Source organism: Scyliorhinus torazame, chromosome 7 (assembly GCF_047496885.1).
Source record: "Scyliorhinus torazame isolate Kashiwa2021f chromosome 7, sScyTor2.1, whole genome shotgun sequence".
NCBI lineage: Eukaryota > Metazoa > Chordata > Chondrichthyes > Carcharhiniformes > Scyliorhinidae > Scyliorhinus > Scyliorhinus torazame.
The window spans coordinates 291,799,873-291,824,948 of record NC_092713.1 but is presented as its reverse complement, the minus strand read 5'-3'; the positions used below and the strand labels follow the sequence as shown (position 1 = coordinate 291,824,948).

Below are 25,076 nucleotides of genomic sequence, written 5' to 3'. Positions count from 1 at the left end.
ATTGCCTATCTACCTAGCCTGCACATCTTTGGGTTTTGGGGGCGAAACCCACGCAAAGACAGGGAGAATGTGCAAACTCCACACAGACAGTGACCCAGAGCTGGGATCAAACCTGGGACCTCAGCGCCGTGAGGCTGCAGGGCTAACCCACTGCGCCACTATGCTGCCCTCAAGAAATGGAACTAAGTACCGCCTCAGCGGGGTACTCCTAGCTGAGGTCCAGAAATGAAGCAGTCTTGTCTAATTGCAGAGACGTTCTTGGAGCTGCCAAAACGGGAAACACCTAACTAAATGTGCCCGACATGGGATTCTGTTTCATTTCCTAAATCGTGCCCTAAATATCAGTAATGTGATATTTAATGTGAAATATTTAATATAAAATATTCTATGTATAATGTGATGCTCACACCCCATGGTTGAATATAAAAGAAAAGAAACAGATCCAGTTGTCACTTGAAGCAATTCAATGATCACTATAATTAATTCTGGTTCTTCAACATGAAAATCATTTTAAAGTGGGTTTTGTAGAGAGTGGAGCAATGCAGAGCTCACAATGTGTACCATATTATTCAAGTAGTCTATGATTTTCTTGTTATGCTACGTAAACACACCCACGCACATTGACGATAGTGCACAAGCTCACAATAGTGTATAAAATGGCAATGCGGTATCCAAGTAAATAAGTGTTCTTATTCATCCCATTGTACCTTCTGTTTTCTTCACAAAATGAGAGGAATTTCTTGATATTAAAGATACCATGGGATATGAGGATAAGGTGGGGAAATAGTGTTGAGGTGGAAGATCAGCCATGATCTAGCATTGAAGACTTGGAGGGGCTGAATGGCCTACTCCTGCTCCTATTTCCTACATTCCTATGAATTTGGTCATCTTCGGCTGAACACTACTCATTGGGGCATTAATCGTCACCTTCTCAATTTGAAATGGGCGAAGGAAGAGGCACAGGGTGAGTCATTGACTTGTCTTTACAAAGATTGCTGTGGTGGTTGAGGATAAATTAGCTGGGGGACCAGCTTACTAATTAATCTCTTCAATTGTACGGATCTACTTTTCAATTGAAGCTGACATGACACCAGAATAGTAGTGAGGAGTTACTTGCCTCCTAACGTACTGCATTGAAAAGTGGTCTGTACAGTGTTGGGGTGGGGGGGTTCAACATCAAGAAATACACTGCCATTTTCTACATGGGTTATGTGATGGAAAGCAAGGTAGTCTATGCTGCAGTCTGCTATTGTGCGCTTGGTAGCAACAGTGGTATCTGCCCTGGAGACTGCAGTTAAGAGCCCACAGATACTGCAGGAACATTATTAATGCTTCCACTACTATTATGGAGGCTCTGGGATTCCAATTCCAAGGTGCCCTCCAGCAGTAACATGCATAGCACAGCACAAATGCCGCTAGTTGGTTGGCTGGCAATCATCATTACTCGTGTCAGCCACAATACTGCCCTGCAAAAGGGACAGTAAATGTTACATCTGAACTGGCAACTCCATTATGGCTCGAGCAAAGAGAATGGTCAGGGTTAGTCACAGTTAGAAGCAGCCTCAACTTCTGTATCTTTGCAGCTTGCCAGGTGTTTGCACAGCCAATCATTAACGCTGGCCTTTCACCGCGGAGATCACGTAGTAATTATGGATAGAACAAAGAACAAAGAAATGTACAGCACAGGAACAGGCCCTCCGGCCCTCCAAGCCCGTGCCGACCATGCTGCCCGACTAAACTACAATCATCTACACTTCCTGGGTCCGTATCCCTCTATTCCCATCCTATTCATGTATTTGTCAAGTTGCCCCTTAAATGTCACTATCGTCCCTGCTTCCACCACCTCCTCCGGTAGCGAGTTCCAGGCACCCACTACCCTCTGCGTAAAAAACTTGCCTCGTACATCTACTCTAAACCTTGCCCCTCTCACCTTAAACCTATGCCCCCTAGTAATTGAACCCTCTACCCCGGGGAAAAGCCTCTGACTATCCACTCTGTCTATGCCCCTCATAATTTTGTAGACCTCTATCAGGTCGCCCCTCAACCTCCTTCGTTCCAGTGAGAACAAACCGAGTTTATTCAACCGCTCCTCATAGCTAATGCCCTCCATACCAGGCAACATCCTGGTAAATCTCTTCTGCACCCTCTCTAAAGCCTCCACATCCTTCTGATAGTGTGGTGACCAGAATTGAACACTATACTCCAAGTGTGGCCTAACTAAGGTTCTATACAGCTGCAACATGACTTGCCAATTCTTATACTCAATGCCCCGGTTAATGAAGGCAAGCATGCCGTATGCCTTCTTGACTACTTCTCCACCTGTGTTGCCCCTTTCAGTGACCTGTGGACCTGTGGATATGCTCATCCATAGAAAAATCCATAACACGTGTGAAGCAAATACAACTGAATACACTGAATTCTCATTATGTCTTACAGCCTGCAATTCGTCATCGTATAGAAAAGGAAATGTCAACTGTCCAAATTGCAATCAATGCATCTGCCACTGAAGTTCATTTTGTATGTGTCTGATGATATTAGAGTTGACAGCATTGGTGATTTCCGCTGCCACTGGAGTACTTGGCGCCAACTAACTGGCTCCTGCAGGTTTTCATGTACCACACGTGACTCCTCAAAACACACAGGGCGCGATTTAATGGAAAAGTTCTAAGTGTCATATTGGGCGCCATGTCCTCGGTGTTTCACGCCAGCCAAACCGGCGAGACCGCGGCTTGTATGTAACGGCTCTCAGAGCTGAAAATGATCCCTCACAAGCTTCAAGCCGTCACTGGTTCTCTCGCCAGTTGATTTGCCAGACTTGCACCCGGCAGCTCCCTGCTAACAAGGAGGAGCTGCTTTTAAACTCTCCCTCTGAACTCACTCCCTGTCGACACACAAGCGTAGCAGCACGCAGACCTGCCCCACGCTTCGGGGATGCTGACCAGGCCAGGCCTCTGGACGCTCTGAAGGCGAGACGGGACACCCTGTTCCCCCGAGGGATTCTGAGGACCAGTAGTAGAGCTGCAAATGCCGCCTAGGATGCAGAGGCAGCGGCTGTTAGTTTGGGCAGCAGGACCAGGAGGACTGCCGCACAATATTGGAAGAAGACCAACGGCCTCTACCAGGCTGCAAGGGTAAGTTAACATTGGCCCGCTGATATCAGTTCCACCTGTCACCCCGCTGACCTCGGCCCTCCCTAACAGGTCGGCGGCAGCTCCTTTCCCCCTCCCCACATCTGATCACCGTGCTTGTGCACCAGCACACCCTGGCACCCACCAGCACAATCCCTCCATGCCCAGTTTCGCTGCCCACGCATGTCACCTGCTATAGCAGCCCTCTCCAATCGTGCAGCTCACAATGCCCTCTCTCTGTCCCTGCAGGAGAAGTTAGCCCATAATTGGTGGTAAGGGCCCAGTTGGGTGGCAGACATCCGATGCTAGGGTGGTGTCTGCAGTGGAAAGCCTGCAGCACGAGGTCAGCATGGTGAGTGGTGGTGTCCAAGGCATGGCTCAGTCAGCGTCGACCATGACTGAGGACCTCAACATCACATCCCAGTCATTGAGAGCATGGTCCAGATGCTGGCAGACATTGCTGAGGCACACCAAAGGATGGCCCAGGCGGACATTGCTGAGACTTTCCAGAGTATGTCCCAGTCACTGAGGAGCATCGCCGAGAGCGTCAACACCAGGCTGCAGATAACGGGGATGCGCCAGTACCAGCAAAGCCGGGTGACACAGAGGCTTCTGGAGCTCATTCCAGCGGCCCCTCTTTTCCATGGAGACAGACACGGCCCTCGGGCACCATCCAGGAGGAGGGAGTGCTGGAGGCCGACCAGGTGGTCTCCACATCTCCCGAATCCCCCCCTCCTGACACCAGCGCCTCTCATGGTCAGTGGGCAGAACAGGTTAGCACGGCGATGCCAGTGATACCAGGAACCCAGCCTGGGTCCTCCAGCTCCAGGCCCTCTAGAGGACGTCCGCCAAGGGCATCAAAGGTCACAGGGCGTGAGAAGCAGTAGGCTGCGTCCACCTCTGATGCGCATCCCGGAGTTACACTTAGACGTAGCGGCAAAGCACGGAAGATGTAGAAGATTGAGGATCACTGTGTGGGCACTGCGGGGCACGGAGGAGGGTGGGGGAGGGGAGGAGCCATCGGTAGCTAGAGACCATGGAGGTTTCAAATGTTCACTATTAAAACGTTGCACCTGATATATGTGCAGCCACTTTCACAGTAAATCTTCATAGTGAGCCTGCCTGCACCCCTCCCCCCCAACTGCCCTTCACTCCTCCCAGCCTCTGCCCACCCCAGGCACAGTCGTCCTAGAGCGAGAGCCGTCAATGCAGATCCTGTGCAGGTGATGGGTGTGAGCACGTTGTTAGCAGAGAGACAGGAGACTTTGGGAGAAACTGAGGAGTACCCGAGCTAACCTCACAGCGGGTTCTCATCACTCTCTTGCTTTGTATGGTGACCCGGTGCCGATACAGCACCATCCCCTGGAGCGATGCTACACAGACCCTTGGAGGATGGAACAGGGTATTGGGAAGGGGGGGTGCGTGGTGTGTGGGACGTTGAGGGAATGTAGGGGGAGAGGGAGGAGGGAACAGTGATGGGGTTGGTCAATGGGGAGGGGTGAATGGAGGGGAGTTTGAGGGGGAAGGGGGAAAGTCAATGGACAAAGCTTTGTCCTATGCAAAGCGGAGGAGAATGAGGGCATCCCTGGCCCTCCGGGCATGCTGAACCCTTGTTGCCACCTGTCCTCTATCCTCTGGGTGTTCCTGTGGGTCCTCCCCGGGCTCGTCCTCCAGCCCCTCCTAGTCCAGCCCCTTCTCATCCTCCTCAGACAAGGCCACATGTCCCTCCTCAAGCACGTCACCCATTGCTGTGCCAGATTGTGGAGTGCATAGCAGACTACCACAAAGCGGGCGACCCTCTGGGGGGCATACTGCAGTGCGCCACCAGCGTGGTTCAGACATCAGAACTGCATTTTGAGCAGTCTGATGCAACCCAGCATGAGTGGCAACATGGACCTCGTTACATCTCCTTGTTGAGACGGAGCCTCCTGCGGCACACGCCTCAGTCTCCAGCATTTGCACTGGCGTGATTAGCCTGGAGCTCAGCGCGTACCCCTTATCCCCCAAGAGCCAACCCATCATCCTGGGGTGGTCCTTGAAGATGCCGGGATCTCCCAGTGTCCCATGATGTAGCTGTCATGCACACTCCCTGGGAAGCGTGCACACACGTGCATGATCAGGAGGTGGTGGTCTCACATGAGTTGAACATTTAGGGAGTAGCTCCCTTTCCTGTTAATGAAGGGCACTCTCTGTTGCCCCAGTATGCGCAAGGCGACATGCGTGCCATCAATTACGCCCTGGATCTGGGTCATCCTGGTGATGGCGGAGAATTCTGCTGCCGGTGCATCTGCATCTTGATGGGCTTCGTCCACCTCAAAGTTAATATAGTCAGCTGCCCGGGTAATTGTGACCTCACGGATGCATTTATGAGGTGCAGCTTGTGATATGCCACACAAGTTCCCACTCGAGCCCTGGAATGATCCAGTTGCATAAAAGTTCAGGGCTGCGGTGACCTTCACGGCCACTGGGAGTGGGCATCCTCCTTTTCCATGGGGTAACAAGTCCGCAAGGACATGGCAAAGGTGCTGCACCATCTCCTTGTTGAGATGGAGCCTTCTGCGGCACATGCTGTCCATCATCTCCTCGAATGACCAACGATGCCTGTACACCTTGGGCCTTCACTGTTGTCCACCTCTGGGTCCCTCATCTGCCCGATGGGTGGCCGGGTGTACAGGGTGTGCAGTCCCCTGCACATGCGGTGTCACTTTGACTTTGTTGCTGCCTTCTCCGGTGTCTGGCCACCTGGGCTGCCACCAGCACCATGAGAGCTGATGCTGCCAGGTCGGCAACACCATTCATCGTGCTGTCTGTAAGAATTGGAGAAGGAGAGAGACTGACAATCAGTGAGGGCCTCCTTCCCGGGACCCTCAAATCCCCCAGGCCTCCCTCACCCTTACGTGTCCCGCCTTCTCTCATAGTGCCATCCACTGAACTGGTTGTGCTGGAAAGCCTCGCTCTGCACACTCAACCCCTGCCACAACAGGCGCGCCCAGACCCCAGAACCCAGCTGGGAACATTAGGGACATGGTGCTCAGGTACCCCTCTGATCCACACTCTCACCCTCTGGTCATGGGGATATGCTGAAGCCCAGCTCTAGAGTGTTTGATTGTTGGCTGCTGCCTATGTGGTGCTGACACCTCTTGTGTTCAGGCAAAGTTTTGAAGCCTCATACTTTTATTGGAATGCTAGGCAAGAACACTTGTCTGGGACAGGGCACACCTACCCATGGGAATGCACTTGAGAATATATTTTGTTTATTAAAATGGTCAACAGTAACAAAGATTTGAAAATCAACTACGTAACATTCCACATTTCACACTAACCATTAAACAACAAGGAAATGCTAGCATTCCACATTGGTCCCAATATAAAGCTATACCAACTAATTTTCACAAAAAAACCCCAAATACACGGTATCACCCCTTACAGGTTCCTCAACAGAAACAGGGGATAAGTCTGAGGATGTGTTATCATGTCCAGAACCTGATATTAGAAATGTCCATCAATGTGTTACTTGTTTCACGAATCAACACCATTTTCCATCCAGGGGTTACAGCTGTTCAGGCCCTCCCACACAGCCCAATCTCACTGGAACCAAATCCTGGCATCCACATATTCCACTGGCGCTCATGAAGCTGTTGAACATTCTTGACTTTCAGCGTGTTTAACCCACAGTGACATGCCAGTTACATGCAGCACTTACCACACCAGCAACAAAAACATCACCAATCCGCGAAAACATGTCTTCAATGGCAGGTGCCCATTTGGATCAATGTCATACACTAGGTCCCGCAGCGTCTTCTTGCTTCAAACTGGATATACTCATCTGGATAGGCACATGAACAGACGGGGTATAGAAGGATACAGGTGGTTGGTCCAGATAGGACACTTGATCAGCGCAGGTTTGGAGGGTCGAAGGGCCTGTTCCTGTGCTGTATTCTTTGTTTTTTGATTGCCTTCTGGATTCATACATCCCCCTGACCCTGGTGTTCCAAACCCAGGTATCCTAGAAACAATTGTTGTTCTTTCCGGTTACAGAAAAGGAAGGAAACAGCAACAGCAGCCTCCAGGCATCTGCAGCCACCAGAAGGAACAAGCAGCAAACACAACCTGTAGCTGTGAAGTGCTCACATAACTAACAAAGCCAATTCCGTATTAGCAATAGCCTACAGCTGTGCAGATAGAGGCTGCTCACAGCCAAAGGGAGTTGAAGTGACCGTCAGCATATAACCAAGAACAGGGCTCTGTCCTGGAAGTGTTTGGTAGGATAGACAGGCAGCAGCAGTAGTTGCCCCTGTTATGGATGTATACAATATTGGAGGATGGCTTGTAGGTCCCACAGATGCCATGCCCCTCACCCCCTCCACAGCCCAGGGGCGACCCCTAACCTATGATCTCCAGCCCCCTGAACAAGCCAATCCCCTGCTCCCCTCAAGCACTGGGGCAGCAGCTCCAGGGCCCCTGGGCTGAATGCCAGGTGATGGAAATGGCTACTCACCTCCTCAGCTTCCCTCAGCAGCCATTGCGCTAGCTTTCCATTTTTAAGTAGTAGTGCTAAATGACGACAGCGTGACCTCTCTCATGGGAACCGATTCGTTCCCGGGAGGTATTTGGATTGGGCTTCCATCTCGCTAATGAGATGGAGATTGGTTTTAATTGGTGTCTCACCACGTCTGGGTGGGATCCTGAACCAATTTGCGCCCGGCGGGACCCCGATTTTGGCTTCTCCTGCTATATAACCAACGTGCCCAGATCCGCATTGGGCGCAACGCAGCCATTAACTCGCGCCCACAGTCTCCATGGCTAGCTTTTGCTCTTCACACATTGTTTCTCTGTTCTGTCAAGGTGGCTGCCTCTGCTTTATGGGCTAATGCTCACTGTGAGTCATGCATCTTTCCATGCCCTCTGCTTCCACAGTCCTTTTCTCCTTCTGCTCCATCTCTAATGGCCAGGAGACAGAGATGAAAAACAATCTTTCAGTATATTTGTCATGAATCGTTGGTGCTTCGTTGGGCAGCACGGTAGCATTGTGGATAGCACAATTGCTTCACAGCTCCAGGGTCCCAGGTTTGATTCTGGCTTGGGTCACTGTCTGTGCGGAGTCTGCACATCCTCCCCGTGTGTGCGTGGGTTTCCTCCGGGTGCTCCGGTTTCCTCCCACAGTCCAAAGATGTGCAGGTTAGGTGGATTGGCCATGATAAATTGCCCTTAGTGTCCAAAATTGCCCTTCGTGTTGGGTGGGGTTACTGGGTTATGGGGATAGGGTGGAGGTGTTGACTTTAGGTAGGGTGCTCTTTCCAAGAGCCGGTGCAGACTCGATGGGCTGAATGGCCTCCTTCTGCACTGTAAATTCTATGATAATCTATGATGATAAATGATCCTGTTCATTAAGCTCACACTACAGTTCCATACTGGAGTTAGATGCTCACTTTTTAATTGAATTTTTATTTTTTTTATCGCTGGTGGAATGTTGCATGAGTTCATTAGAAAAAGACCTGATAAGATCATTCTCCTTGGCTGAAGTGCCGGAACAAATTCTAACACTAAATGAGTCTGGACCAATGCGATGAATTGTAACAGGTCGGACTTGAACTCGAGTCCCTGTGGTACAGGGAGCCCTTCTAATGCAGCACTCAATTTCATCCAGTTAATTAGGAAACTAACTCAATTTAACATCTTCCTGCTTGCCTTGGTGGCCATGTTTACATTGAATTAAAACAAAGAACCACCAGGAGGCTGAAGTTAAGCACTCATTCCAAAAGACACCAGCAGAATAGTTCTGAAAATGTTTAATTTTGGATTGGATCAGAATTCATAAATATATCTTTATATACAGTGATTGCCTAAATTATACATTCTCTTCAAAATTAAAGAATTAGCAATGGGCAGATTACTATTTCATTTATACAAGCCAAAAATATCTCATATTCTGTTTATCACATATTCATGCAAAATTACATGTGTAAAGTACAGGATTACTGTATATAAAGTGAAACAAATCTGCCGGATGCAAATTTCTTCATTTCGTGCTGATGAGTTTCAGCTAAGAAAATTTAAAATGATTAATTAAGGTTACACCAATTTTTAATTATTCCTTCTAATGCTTCCTTTGTTTTGAGCTCTTACATTTTGGCACAGCTAATTATTGGCATCAGCTCAAACCAATTCATTTTCCATTCAATTTGGTCATAACCACTTGTGTGTAATTGAAAGCTATAACTGGCCTGGTGAGTCATTCTGAAGGAGCTTTCTGTTTCCGAGCTCCTGTTCATGGTGTTGTCATTCATTTGATACTGTTCACGTGTTCCTTATAATTGAAAGGCTTGCAACAAATTATAATCACTTTTTTTCACATTGGCAGAGGAGCAACCAAAAGTTGTGAAACTTATTGTAATAATGGACTTTTGAGTTGGCTTGTGATTGAACCATCATGGTTGGCCAATTCTCGGGTAAGAACACACCATCCAATGCAATTAATTTTGAATGCAATTAAGAATTTCCTATTCCAAACTCCACATTGAGAGCATGGAACATGAACTTCATGCGATTGGCTACTGTAAGGGCAAAGTTTTTATCTTATTGGAGCCTGAATGTTTTTAGATCCCAAAGTCAAATTTACCTGACATTATCTGTCTCCAAACACCAAATGACAAGATTGAATTAAACTGACATTTGCTGGATCAATAACAAATTCTCCTGAATCAGCATTGATACATCCATCCTTCCCAATTGACCAGAATGATTTGTCCAATTCTGATATCCTGCAATCAAATCAATTTTAATAACATTACTGTTGAAGAAGTAAAGAATAATAATCCCTGATCATAGATCAACAGTGATTTACCTAGCTGAAAATGAAGCAATAACAATGCATCTACTCTTGATATTAGATCAGTGATAACACACCCATTGCTAAGATTAGACTGATAATCACGCCCATCCCGACTTTAGGATCAATTGCAATAAGAACATTTTGTTCAATATCACTTTGATACAATAATATCATGCTTCCCACTAATGTTTGTATGTGCTTGATAAATTAATGAAATTAGTCTATTGTGATATGCAGGATTCAGGACTATTCTACTGCAGTACTAAAAAGGCAGTGTCCGTCGAGCACACACAGCTCTTAGTCTCAAAGGTCATGTGCTCTGCAATGTTACATTGCTTGACATGCTGCCTTTTGGACGAGATGTTAAACTTGAGTTCCCTGTGCAGTTTTCAGTGAAAGATCCCATGATACGATTGGAATAGGAGTCAAGGAATTTCCCTAATGTCCTGACCAACATTTATTTCTCAACCAGCGTCAAAGAAAATATGTTAAATTGGTCATTTACATAATGGTGCTTATGAGGCCTTGTTGTAAGCAAATTAGCTGATGCATTTGCCTACATAACAACAGTAACTATAAGTCAAAAGTAATTAATTGGTCATGCAGTGCTATGGAGCATCAAGGGCACAAAAAGGTGCGACATAAATGAAGGTCTTTTGTATTGAACTAAATGATGCACACTTATGAATTTAAAATGTACAGATTTGAAACAACTCATTATCCTTCCACTTATTAGTATCCTATTGATAAATTTGAAAATGAGGTTGATGTTATTCAATGATGGGTGTGATTACGTACTATTCTGCTGCAGCGCTGGAGGGGACAGTTTGCAATGGAACATTTTTTTAAGATCGAGAAATGCTCCAGTACTACGATTTAAATGAGACACGGAAATGCTTAAAGGATGTTAACATATGATTAACAAAAGCATTAGAGGGAACATGATAATTAAAAAAAAAAATTAGTGTGACCTTAAATGGAATATTTTAGATCAAGCACATGAGGTTTATTATATAGTCATTCCATTTTTTCTCAGAATTTATACAGATCAAATGATCACATCGAGGAGTTTAATGAACCTTTTATATATAATATATTTAATTATATGAAAGATTTTTTGACTGCATCGTCTCCTCTGTAATGCATCTGTGTTGCAGTTTTTAAGGATGTCACCCTTCAGTCTGACTGTATATAGAAATTCTTTTTTTTATATATATTGCCATATTTCCATTATATTCATGCCTTACTGCATTGCTCATGTGCCAGATGCCAATATTCTTCCTGGCAGTGGAGTGTTTTCTCTCTCCAGATCTAGTCGTCGTGGATATCCCCACTCCTCACGATCTTGTAGATCACCCAGTAGAAAATATTAAAAATCAGGAAGACAAGGGGAAAAGCCACCCGTGATACTGTGTCAATTCGTTTTGCTCGGTGGATGAAAAGTTTCCTCATCTTATCCAATGATTTTGGCGGAGGTGAAGATGACTTTGCTGTATTGTTGTTGCCCTTAATGGCAACTCCATCCTTAGCTTGAAGGCAAGCAGGTCCCATCCCGTATGCAGTGAAGCTGAAACGACCTTCTACTACCTCATCCTCCTGGAACAAATGAGAAGAATTGAGTTCATAAAGTCTTCGAGTGAAAGCCTGCCCAGCCCCTGACTTTTCTACATATGGGAAGTTTCTGCAGACCTTGCCAAAAGTAACAAAAGATCAAGTACAATTACTAACTAGGTGCAGTGCAAAATGGCTTCGCTGACATTGATTCAATTGTCTCTCTGATTCAGAGAAACTACTGTATTCTCTGCTTCTTCAGGTTATGAGCTTAAACTGACAATTGACTGAATATTTTTGCAAAAATTGATTCCAATCCAGACTGGTTCCAGCAGGTGAACTCAAATGATTGCTTTAAAAAGTCTAATGAAGATAACCAGTCAATGTGGAGACAGTGATTAACAACACAACAATGAAAACAAATGTCCACTGATCTCGAACCAATAGTACATTTTTGAAAACAATTTAAGATAACTTCCATGAATTGCCATAGTCTAGATCCCTCCTGATCATTTCCAGTTGGTCTGCCTCTTTATCAATCCTAAGAAACTTTGCTGCTTCTTTTTGCACCTCCTTCACCATCAATCTGTCCTCATCCGGCTAGGTCATGCAACAGCTCCTAACTGTTGCTCAGCCATTAGCCAATTACAACTCTTGTCAACCTGTCCAAAGCCACTCTCACTTAGCCTCTCGAACTCACACCAACCTTAAAAAAATATCTCATTCTTGTCTTCAAATCCCTCTAAGGCATGTCCGACCTCTCTCCATCGTTGTAGCCTCCCTCAGTCCTTCAGACATCTCTTCTAATTCCAGCCTCTTGAACCTCACCAATGGTGGTCATGCCTTCAGCCACCTCAGCCCTAAGCTCTGGATTTCCTTCCCAAAATTCTTCACCTCTCTCCCTCCCTCTCCTCCTTTAGAACATTCTTTAAAATCTACCACTTTGGCTAGGCTTTGCTAGTCTGACCTAACGTCTCATATTTTACTTTCTGGGCAGCACCTTGGGGCATTTTATTAGTTTAAAGGCACTTCATAAATTCAAGTTGTTGTTTTTTAGCTTCAACTCGCCTCCTAAGAATTTATAACCTCTTTATTTGTTGCTGCTTTGCTATATTATCAATGGTTTTACACAGATACGGAAGTGCTCAATAATTCCTTTAAGAGGGAAGCTGAGGGATGACACTATTTAGCAGAACATTTTTCCTTTAAATTTTTGCAAGGCTTCTTTTTCTATTAGAGATTGGTAGTTGTGACCGTTGACTTGTTTTCTTTTCCCTGACCCTTCGAGTGGAATGCTCTAGTCTTGCTCATGGTGAGCTTGAAGGCAGCAAGGGCATGTGATTAGGAGGGATGGTGGTGCACCAGAGAACCACCTCCTCCCTGCCTCTACCAGAATTAAGTCCTGGGTGGGAAGGCTTGTGATTGACCTTCCCACCCCATCACCTATTTAGGCCCTCAAGTGGTCAATTAATGACCACATCAGCACATCATCTGTTGGCTTGCTGGTCGAGAGGCCTTGGGGGGGGGTGGGGGTGCTGCTGTTGGGCGTGCAGGTCTTTCAATCAAAAGCACTCAGTGTCTCTTTGAGCAACTCAACATCAGGAAGAGGGGGTGCCTACTGAGAACTACCCCCTAAACTTGCTGTCGATCCCCTTGAACAGCTTTCCCCATGATCACCGCCTTGCAAAACATCCCCCCTCATTACTTCTGGCCTGGGTCGCTCTGAGATCTGGGGACCCAGACAGGTGTTTTCCCTGCAGCAACCACTGCTTCCCAGTGGCACTGTTGAGCAGAAGACCTACCAGCCTCTGGTTGGCTGGCATCTTTCAGGAAGCGAGACTTCCACTGTATGGCCTAGATTCCAGGGGAAGGCCTACCAGTCGCCTCGTGCTGGCATGTGCATCGGCGGGACTTCCTGAAAAGAGTCAGCGCGGGTCTCTCACCGGCTCTCCTGCAGGAAGGCATGACCCCTGAGGCTTCAACAAGTTTCCGCCCTGAGTCTTTTCTCATCACACAGTCGCTGCCAGAGTCATTTCACTCACAACCCCAATCTTCACTCCATACCAAACCTGTCTTTTATCACTTTACCGTGATCCTTATGAAATGTGCTTAACCTCTATTAAATTGAAATTCAAAGTCATAAACCAGTGTAATGGCACTGTGAGGTGCAGACTAATGTTTTAACATTGAGCAAACCTTTCATTCACTACTTTAAAAAAATGTGTATAATTTTTCTCTTGTATCCTATTCTTTCCTCCCATGTCCTTGTCTGCTCTTCCAACCATTTATATATATATTGGTAGATGAACAATGAGCTGTCCTTGTGTTGGTGCCTGATTTATGCCAGCTGTCGGCTCTGTGATGTGCAGTTAAAAATAGCCGCAATGTAGGCAGTTCATTTCCAGAAGACATTCATTCAGGGCTTAATTTTGATTCATAGCTTCACCTTTGATTGAAATCAGAACTAATCCCTTCTGTAATGCATGCCCTATATGACTGCTATGCATGTCAGACCGGGATATACTATCGCTGTAAAACTGGGGACAAGCAGCACAAGCACCAGGCACCAGAAGGACAAATAACAGGCACACAGAGAGGATAAATGAGACAGTAGCAGTGGGAATACTCGGCACAGTGAAATACTTGGCAGAGCACAACAAATACAGGGCATAGGAAATCCCAGGCAAGATCAAGTACTAAAACAATCAGAGGAAACAACTAATGGAAGTGGCAGGAATACCAGACCCAATGAAATGATAAGTATACGAGGGACTGCAGGGCCGCTGAGTAATGGGAATTTTGGCACATAGAAATGAGGATCAAAGGAATCAGAACATTTTGGTACAAAGCTGGATGCAAATAGTGCAAGTACTGGGCACAACCAGCAGAAATACGCCACAAAAGGAGTGATAACCTGTCCTAATGGAATACTTAGGTACCTGCAGTAGAAATACAGAAACCTTGAAGTAAAGAGTACAAACAACAGAGAGATCAGGCATAAACAACAGAAATAATGTGCAAGAACAGCAGAAATGCCATTAATACGCAATGGAGAGACTGTGCAAAAGCGTCACACTGCATAAGCAGCAGGAATAATGCACACAAGCAGCAGGACTACCGATAACAGGTGGTATAAACTGTGTACAAGCAGTTGTGATGCTGACAACAAGCAGAAAATAATACTACATATATCCAGCAAGAATATTGTGCACAAGGATGAAGAATATTGATAACAAGTGGTGCGAGTACTGTATACAAGCCTCAGGAATACTGTGTACAAGCATCAAGAATACTGTGTACAAGCATCAGGAATACTGTGTACAAGCATCAAGAATACTGTGTACAAGCATCAGGGATACTGTGTACAAACATCAAGAACACTGTGCAAGCATCAAGAATGCTGTATACAAACATCAAGAACACTGTGCAAGCATCAGGAATACAGTGTACAAGCATCAGGGATACTGTATACAAGCATCAGGAATACTGCATACAAGCAACAGGAATACTGTGTGCAATAACAATAATAATACAAGCAACATAAAAACCTTCTCCAAACAGCGTGATTACTGAAGATGCAGCATAAATACTATCTACCAGCAGCACGAATACTGATCACAGGTGGAGTTAATATTGTGTACAGGCAGTTAAAATATAGATAAAATGCAAAGTAAAAATTGTGTACACTGGAGGTATAAGCAGTGGGAATATACTGGGTACAGACAACAAGAATACTGATAAAGCAGTTACTGTGTACAAGCACATAAATGAAAACAAGTGCTGCAAATAGTTTGTATGAGTCGCAGGATTAGCAAAAACAAGCGGAAAAAATATTAAATAAAAGTTAAGGAAATACTCATAACAAAGGATTTAAATACAGTGTAAAAAACACTGGGGCAATACTGATAAACAGTAAAAATACTGTGTGCAAGCAACATGAATGCTAATAGGACAAGCGGTGTGAACACCTTGTACAAGCAACTAGAATACTGTTAACCAGCAGTATACGTATTTTGTAAAGGTAGTGGAAATACCAATAATTATCAATATAAATGCTGTGTAAAGCAGAGACAATGCTGATATCAAGCAGCATAATACAGTACACTGATAAGAAACAATACGAATACTGTGTAAACAGTGGAAAAACTATAATCAGTGGAAATGCTAAGCTGCAGATATACTGATAACAAGCAGCATAATTACTGTGTACAAACATCGCCAAAACTGATATCAAGCAGATAAATACCATGGAAAAGTAGCAGGAATACTGATTACACCCATACCAGGAACAAGCAGCCAGAAAGCTAATAACTAAAGGTGTCCAGTAGGTACAAACTGCGTCAGTAAAGATATATAATGGAATAAATATTGACAAGCAGCTTAAATGTTGATAACAAGTGTAATCTATTTTTGAGTGCAACCAATGGGAATACCGATAACAAGTAGGACGAATACCATGTGCAAGCAGCAGTGATACTAGCAATAAGCGGAATAAATACTGTGTACAAGCAGAGGAAATTCCGAGAACCGCGTCGCTTAAATAATAATGCACAAAATAAATATTGTGTACAAGCAGCTTAAATATTGACAACAGCAGAATAAATGGCGGGTAAAGTGGCAGCAATACTGATGAGGTTTATAAATGTTGCATACAAGCAGTTTGAACAAGCTGCATATATATTGTGTACAAACAATGGGAATACCGATAACCAGTAGAATAAAAATATTGTGTACAAACAGCAACAATACAGATAACAAGTGCAGTAATGTTGCATACAAGCTGTGCAAATACTGATAACAAGCAGCATATATACTGTGGATAAGCAGCAGGCAGGCTGATAATAAAAGATAATCCCGTGTACAAGGATTAAGGATTAACAAGTACTGATATCAAGCGGAATAAATAAACAAGCAGCTTAAGTAAACACGAGGCACATATTTCATGTGCATCCAGCATGAATACCAATAACAAGCAATATAAATACTGTGTACAAGTAGCCGCAGTACTGATAAAAAACTAAATAAATATTTTGCTAAAGCAGGAATACTGAAAGCAAGCTGTAGAAATACTGTTGGCATGCCCAGTGCAGGTACGAAGATATTACAAATATTACAGCTGTATTTTAAAATGGAGACAACAGCTTTTAAGATGGCTGGCAGCATATTATGTGACTTTGGCAATATTGGTTCCAGTCAGACCCAAATTCAAACACATACCTAACTAAAATATGGACAATCACAGCCACTTCTGAAATTAACATCCATTTGTTAACGATAAACTGTCAATAGAAATGTCTACCACATATTAGCCAATTTGTCTTTATATTTAATCTTGGCTCGATGTTCAATGTGTCTCTCGAAAGATATTCCAAAGGGTCATTTAAATTGAGTGAGTATTCAATTCAAAGCCATCGCTGTGCCATGAAATCACAGAAGTGTCAAAATCCAACCCATTAGCTTTTTTGGAAGAAGGACCTTGGATTGGTAATTGGCCACATGGTTATGGCAGCCATGTGTTTCACCTGTTCTTTTCAAAAATAACAGCAAAAGGTGTTTGTATCAGAACCATCGGAAACAGATCCGAAAAGCAATCAAACCAGTTGTAAACCAATCACACACGGCCACGGTAAAACAGCAATAACTTGAAAATCGGAGAAGGATTCTCTCCAATCTGTTCCAAAATCAAGTCAATCTGAGAGTCAATGTACTGGAAATTCAACTAAAAGAAGCCGTGAGCCTCACGGCTTCATGAGAATTCTCTGCTTTACAAGATTTCCACTCCAGCCAAAACCTCCAATCATCCAAAAAATTACAGGCATACTATGAAAATAGACCAAAATAACACCAGATAGTAACTGTATTTCTTCATATGTATCTAATCAATTGTGTATTTGATGGTGTGTGTGAAACATTGCATTTAAACCTCTGGAGCAAGTGTGTGATAATACATAATCTGTATTTTAAAATTCACAAAGGCTTGCTGCTGGAAATTATTTCAATTGGGACAAACCACTCTCAGGGTAAGAAAGCACTCAACCTTCACAGGTAAAAGCATTTGGATCATGGGTAATAAGACACCACAAACTGTCTGTGACACTATATACAAGCAACTTAAATGTTGAAAACATGTAGAACAAATGCAGTGCACAAACAGCAGTAATACTGCTAACAAGCGGTATAAATACAGAGCACAAGCAGTAAAATGCCGAGAACAAGCAGCATAACGACTGTGTACAAGCAGTTTAAATATTGATAGCACACAGAAAAAATACAGGCAACTTACGTAATGACAGCAAGCAGAATAAATACTTTGTATATATAGCGCAAATACAGAAACTGTATAAATACTGTGTACAAATAGTGGGAATGCTGAGAAACTGTACAACTCCGGTGTACAAATAGTGGGAATATTGATGAACTGGACAACTCCGGTGTACAAATAGTGAGAATATTGATGAACTGAACAACTCCTGTGTACAAATAGTGAGAATATTGATAAACTGAACAACTCCTGTGTACAAATAGTGAGAATATTGATGAACTGAACAACTCCTGTGTACAAATAGTGAGAATATTGATGAACTGAACAACTCCTGTGTACAAATAGTGAGAATATTGATGAACTGAACAACTCCTGTGTACAAATAGTGAGAATATTGATGAACTGGACAACTCCTGTGTACAAATAGTGAGAATATTGATAAACTGAACAACTCCTGTGTACAAATAGTGAGACTATTGATAAACTGAACAACTCCTGTGTACAAATAGTGAGAATATTGATGAACTGAACAACTCCTGTGTACAAATAGTGAGAATATTGATGAACTGAACACCTCCTGTGTAAAAATAGCAGGAATACTGATAAACTGTATAAATGCTGTGTACAAATAGTGAGAATATTGATGAACTGGACAACTCCTGTGTACAAATAGTGAGAATATTGATAAACTGAACAACTCCTGTGTACAAAGAGTGAGAATATTGATGAACTGAACACCTCCTGTGTAAAAATAGTGAGAATATTGATGAACTGAACAACTCCTGTGTACAAATAGTGAGAATATTGATGAACTGGACAACTCCTGTGTACAAATAGTGAGAATATTGATGAACTGGACAACTCCTGTGTACAAATAGTGAGAATATTGATGAACTGGACAACTCCTGTGTACAAATAGTGAGAATATTGATGAACTGAACAACTCCTGTGTAAAAATAGCAGGAATACTGATAAACTGTATAAATACAGTGTACAAAAAACAGGAATACTGATAAACTGTATATATACTGTGTACAAAAAGTGGAAATACTGATAAACTGTACCACGCTTGTGTGCAAATAATGGGAATACCGGTAATCTGTACCACACCTGTGTACAAATAGTGGGAATAGTGATAAAGTGTACAAATACTGTATACAAATAGGAGGAATACCGATAAACTGTACAACACCTGTGTTCAAATAGTGGGAATACCGATAAATTGTACACCTGTGTTCAAATAGTGGGAATACCGATAAACTGTACAACACTTGTGTGCAAATGGTGGGAATACTGATAAACTGTACAAACACTGTGTACAAATAGAGGGAATACTGATAAATTGTACAAATAATGTATACAAATAGTGGGAATACCAATAAACTGTATATACACTGTGTACAAATAGTGGGAATACTGCTAAACTGAATATATACTGTGTGCAAGTAGCAGGAATACTGATAAGCTGTATAAATATTTTGTAAAAGCAGCAGCAATACTGCTAAAAGGCAGAATAAACATGCTGTCAAGGAGCAGAAATAAAGAGCAGAATAAACTATATGATAGACAAATCCAATTATTTACAAACAATGACTTGGATGAAGGGACTGAATGTTTGGCAGTTAAATTTGCGGATGACTGCAAGATCGGTAGAAAAGTAAATCTGTGAGGAGATCATCGACAAAGAAATGGAGATATATTAAGCGAATAGGCAAAAAATTGGCAGATGGATTATAATGTGGGAAAATGTGAACGTATGGGCCAGGTTTCCCCAATCTCGCGCCGGGTCGGAGATTCGCCGGGGGGTGCGGGGGTGCGGGGGGGGGGGGGGGGGGTGCGCGGATTGCGCCAAGCTGCTCCAACGCCAGGCTACCGATTCTCCGGCGACCAGAGAATTGGCACCAATCACGCCCGCAGGATGCCGCCACGCCAGTCAGGGCCGAGTGACCACCGAGTCCCGCCGGCATGGGTTACGTATGGTCCTACCCGGTGGGGCCTTGGAGTTCTGGCTGCAGGGGCCATCCTGGTGGGGGGGGATCCAACTCCAGGGGGGGGGCCCTCCACTGTGGCGGACCCGCGCAGGCCGTGGCGTGCATGCGCGGACCTGCGCCGGACATGTCGCGCCGGCTTTCGAGCGCACAGCACTCTTGCGCCGTACTAGCCCCCTAGAAAGGGGTGAGTGCCAGGGCCTGGAAGCCCATTGGCGGCGGCATCGCTCGTGCCGGTTTTGACACCGGCGTCAACACTTGGCCAGGATTCAGGAGAATCCCGGCCGTCCACTTTGGCAGGAAGATTCGAAAATCAGTGTCGTATTTAAATAGAGAGAGATTGCAGTACCTGTGGTACAAAGGGATCTGGGTGCCCTGGCACATGAATCACAAAACATTAGTGTGTGGGTACAGCAAATGATCAGGAAGGCAAACTGAATATTGTCATTTATAGAAAAAAAAATCTTTATCAGTATCACAAGCAGACTTACATCAACACTGCAATGAAGTTACTATGAAAATCCCCTAGTCGCCACACCACGGTGCCTGTTCGGATATACTGAGGGAGAATTTGGAACGCCCAATTCAACTAACAAGCACCAGGGGCATCATTCTCCGACCCCCCAGAGGGTCGGAGAATGGCCGTTGGCTGCCGTGAATCCCGCCCCCGCCGGTTGCCGAAGTCTCCGAAGGGAGAAAAGTCGGCGGGGCGTTAATGGCGCCGCTGCCGCGGAGAATGTCACGGGTCTGCGCAAGGCAGCCGATTTTCGGCCTGCCGATATTCTCCCTTCCGGATGGGCCGAAGTCCCGTCGACGTGATGACCGTTCACGTCGACGTAAATTAAACCTCCTTTTCATCGGCGTCACCCTGTGCTCCAGGTTCACGCCGACCAGCGTGGAGGTGAGTGACGGCCTGGGGGGTTGGCTCTGGGCAGGCGATGGCGTGGCCGCAGTCTGAATGTGTGAGGAGAGGTGTGTCTCGGGTTGTGTGCGCGGCGGGGGGGGGGGTTAGAGTAGGCTGGGCTCCGGGAGGGTGCCGGGAGGGGGTCCGTGCCGGGGAGGGGGATGGGGGTGTCCGTGCCGGGGTGGAGGTTGGGGATGGGGGGGGGGGTCCGTGCCGGGGAGGGGGATGGGGATGGGGGGGGGGTGTCCGTGCCGGGGTGGAGGTTGGGGGGGGGGGGGTCCGTGCCGGGGAGGGGGATGGGGGTGTCCGTGCCGGGGTGGAGGTTGGGGGGGGGGTCCGTGCCGGGGTGGAGGTTAGGGGGGGGGGTCCGTGCCGGGGAGGGGGATGGGGGTGTCCGTGCCGGGGTGGTTGTTGGGGGGGGGGGTCCGTGCCGGGGAGGGGGATGGGGGGGGTGTCCGTGCCGGGGTGGAGGTTGGGGGGGGGGTCCGTGCCGGGGTGGAGGTTGGGGGGGGGTCCGTGCCGGGCAGGGGGATGGAGGGGGGTGTCCGTGCCGGGGTGGAGGTTGGGGGGGGGGGGGGTCCGTGCCGGGGAGGGGGATGGGGGTGTCCGTGCCGGGGTGGAGGTTGGGGGGGGAAGTCCGTGCCGGGGAGGGGGATGGGGGTGTCCGTGCCGGGGTGGTTGTTGGGGGGGGGTCCGTGCCGGGGAAGGGGATGGGGGGGGTGTCCGTGCCGGGGTGGAGGTTGGGGTGGGGGTCCGTGCCGGGGTGGAGGTTGGGGGGGGGGTCTGTGCCGGGGAGGGGGATGGGGGTGTCCGTGCCGGGGTGGAGGTTGGGGGGGGGTCCGTGCCGGGGAGGGGGATGGGGGTGTCCGTGCCGGGGTGGAGGTTGGGGGGGGGGCCGTGCCGGGGAGGGGGATGGGGGTGTCCGTGCCGGGGTGGAGGTTGGGGGGGGGGGTCCGTGCCGGGGAGGGGGATTGGGGTGACCGTGCCGGGGTGGAGGTTGGGGGAGGGGGTCCGTGCCGGGGTGGAGGTTGGGGGGGGGTCTGTGCTGGGGTGGAGGTTGGGGGGGGGGGTCCGGTGCCGGGGTGGAGGTTGGGGGGGGGGGGGGGTCCGTGCCGGGGTGGAGGTTGGGGGGGTCCGTGCCGGGGAGGGGGATGGGGGTGTCCGTGCCGGGGGGGGGTCCGTGCCGGGGTGGAGTTTGCGGGGGGGGGTCCGGTGCCGGGGTGGAGGTTGGGGGGGGGGGGGGTGGTCCGTGCCGGGGTGGAGGTTGGGGGGGTCCGTGTGCCGGGGCGGGGGATGGGGGTGTCCGTGCCGGGGTGGAGGTTGGGGGGTGTGTCCGTGCCGGGGTGGAGGTTGGGGGGGGGTCCCTGCTGGGGAGGGGGATGGGAGGGCAAGTGAGTTGGTCCACCTGGCCAGGTGCCAGCCTCTAACAGTTGGACCCATGCGGTCCATGCCACCTGGCTGGGGGGGAGGAGGGGATATGGGCAATGATGACATGTCGTCATTCCCCTCCCCCCACCAGGCCGTCATGTTTTCAGATCATCCAGCGATGCTGGCCGCCGTGGCGGCAGCCGCTCATGTCTATGTTGCCCTGGGTGAGGAGGAGGAGGAAGAGCGTGCCAGAGAGGCGGCGCAGGCTGCTGCAGAGGGGCAGGCGGCAGCCGCCCAGACTGGAGGGACACCCGACCGACAGGACGAGGAGGGGGAGGAGGACGTCGCGGCCCTACGGCAACGGAGGCACCCGAGGGCGCCCCGTGTGTACCGGCCCAGGCAGTCATACCAGGACCTCACGGATCGGGAATGCAGGAGGAGACTCCGGATGAGCCGGGAAACCGTGGCACACATCTGCCACCTGCTGGCACACCTGTCACCGCGTGGCACTGGCGGGGGACACCCTCTCCCCGTGTCCGTCAAGGTTACGGTGGCCCTGAACTTTTATGCAACGGGGTCATTCCAGGCACCGAGTGGGGACCTGTCCGGCATATCGCAGATATCGGTGCACCGGTGCATCCGGGCAGTGACAGATGCCCTATATGCCATGGCGCACTGCTACATCCGCTTCCCCGTGGACCGGGCCAGCCAAGATGCCCGGGCCGTGGGCTTCTCTGCCATGGCCGGGTTCCCCATGGTCCAGGGCGCGATCGATGGGATGCACGTCGCCGTGCGGCCACCTGCAGATAACAGGGCCGTTTTCACTAACAGGAAGGGGACCTATTCGATGAACGTACAGGTGGTCTGCGACCACCGCATGATGATCCTGCACGTCTGCGCCCGTCACCCAGGCAGTGTACACGACTCATTGGTGTTGTCGCGGTCATCCATCCCCGGCATGTATGAGGGACGCCATCCCCGGCTGAGGGGCTGGTTGCTGGGCGACAGGGGCTACCCATTGCGATCGTGGCTGATGACGCCTGTACGGAGGCCACGCAATGAGGCGGAGAACCGCTACAATGATGCCCATGTAGCGATAAGGGGAGTGATAGAGAGGTGCTTTGGCGTGCTGAAGATGCGTTTCAGGTGCCTGGACCTCTCTGGGGGCGCCCTCCAGTATCGGTCAGATAGGGTCGGCCGCATCATTGTGGTGTGCTGCGTCCTGCACAACATAGCCCAACAGAGGGGCGATGTGCCGCACGCAGAGGAGGGCGGAGTGGAGGAGCAGCAGGAAGAGGCCCAGTCCTCCCCAGATGAGGGGGATGGGGGTAATGGTCAGGGCAGACGGGGTAGACACAGGCGGGTGGCTGTCCACCGTTACCGGCTGGCCCAGCGGGCACGGGACAGACTGATAGATGCCCGCTTCACTGACTAGATGGGCGTGGGAATCGGGTAGTATGGCCACAGACCGCACACCATGGCAACAGCCGACCACCCACACCCCCCTCCCCAACCCCACCCACCCCACCCGCATGCACCCCCCCCCCCCCCCCATTGCCGATCCACCTGCGGCACAACGGGCCGGGCTCACACAGTTGCGGGTGGACGCGTGTCTATCGCAGGCCATGGAGAATGATGACAACCCGCCCTGCGGTGAGCTCCTGGCTCTACATCGTTGGACTATGTCTGACCCATGGCCACAGTACCACCATCCACCCGGACCATCCCTGCATGCGGCTGTGACACTGCAGCGCACGGTCCCGTCCTCTGCCCGGGGGATGTTGATGGCGGCCCAGGGGGAAGGGGGCAGACTCACCTGGGGCTGAAGTAAGACCACCCCTCACACACACACTTGCGCTCAACGTACATGACTCCCCCGCACACTTTGGACAGAGCACAAAGGCAGCTTCTGTAGGTGTAACATTGACTTTAATAACCAAAGGAGTTCATGCACGTGCCCTAGCCCCTAAAACTCATCTGTGCCCTGCAACCGTGCCAACTTACTCAGTGTCTAATTGTTTGGCCTTACGGGCCCTTTGACTACGTCTACGTGGTTCCCCAGACGGTACAGCAGAACTGGAGGTGGACTCCTGTGATTCCTGCCCTCTGACACTGGATCCCTTTGGCGGCCGTTTACTGGGGCGTCCTGGCCTAGATGGGCCAGGCTGCGGCTCGGGCGACTGGGATGGCGAGCTGCCAGCCTGTCCTGCCCGTTGCCCACCCGATGCACCTGGGACGGAAGGGGGGAGTCCGAGGTGTCGCGGTGTACCGGGACCTCCCCTACAGAGGGAGCCGGGACGGACCACACCACCTCCTCCTCCCTCGGGGTGCCCGATGGCCCCCAGGCCTCTACATGGGTGGGGGATGCAAACGGACTGGCCATCCGACGCCCCCCCGAAATCTGGCACTGCCAGTCCTGGAGGCCCGTGCTGGTATCGACAGAGGTCTGCAGGTTTGCAGCCATGGAGCCCAGGGGGTTGGCAAACCCTGTCTGTGACAGTGCGACGCCGGCTCGCACATGGCCACTGGCGCCGATGCCCCCAGCGGTGGCCTGCAGAGACTGGGCCATGGCCTGCTGAGACTGGGCCATGGCCTGCAGAGACTGGGCCATGGCCTGCTGAGACTGGGCTATGGCGTTGAGCGCCTCTGCCATCTGGCGCTGGCACTGGCTCATTGCCTCCTGTGAGAGGGCAGCCATTTCCTGGGCCACAGACGCCGCCTGTACGGAAAGCCCCAGGCCTCGCAAACCGTTCCCCATGTCTGACACCGTCGCACCCATTGCCTCCACCGCGGACGCCACCCGTGCGGTGTCGGCCTGGGTGGCACGCATGACCGGCACCACTTCCAGCTCCTGGACGCGGGTGGACTCCTCCACCTGCGACCGCAGCCGCCGCAAGCCGCCCGTCACCCTCTCCGCTTGTCTCCGGGTCGGTGGTTGCATCGGATCTATGTGTGGGTGTGGTAACTCCAGGAACCCGGGATCCATCTGGGCGGCAGATGTTCGCTTGGGCTGGGCTGCCCTCATGACCGCCCGGCCCCTCTG

At 48.8% G+C, this 25,076-nt stretch overlaps 1 protein-coding gene across 3 annotated transcripts in view; it reads right to left on the bottom strand.

The window, feature by feature from the left end:
- Positions 1–8,900: 8,900 nt before the first annotated feature.
- LOC140427091 (glycine receptor subunit alphaZ1) overlaps positions 8,901–25,076 on the bottom strand; it is a 212,357-nt gene continuing 196,181 nt past the window's right edge. For all 3 annotated transcript variants that reach the window (XM_072512600.1, XM_072512601.1, XM_072512599.1), the window contains one exon: positions 8,901–11,556. In XM_072512600.1, coding sequence (XP_072368701.1) covers positions 11,272–11,556 — 285 coding nt within the window. In that variant the 3' untranslated portion in view covers positions 8,901–11,271. The remainder of the gene's footprint in view (positions 11,557–25,076) is intronic.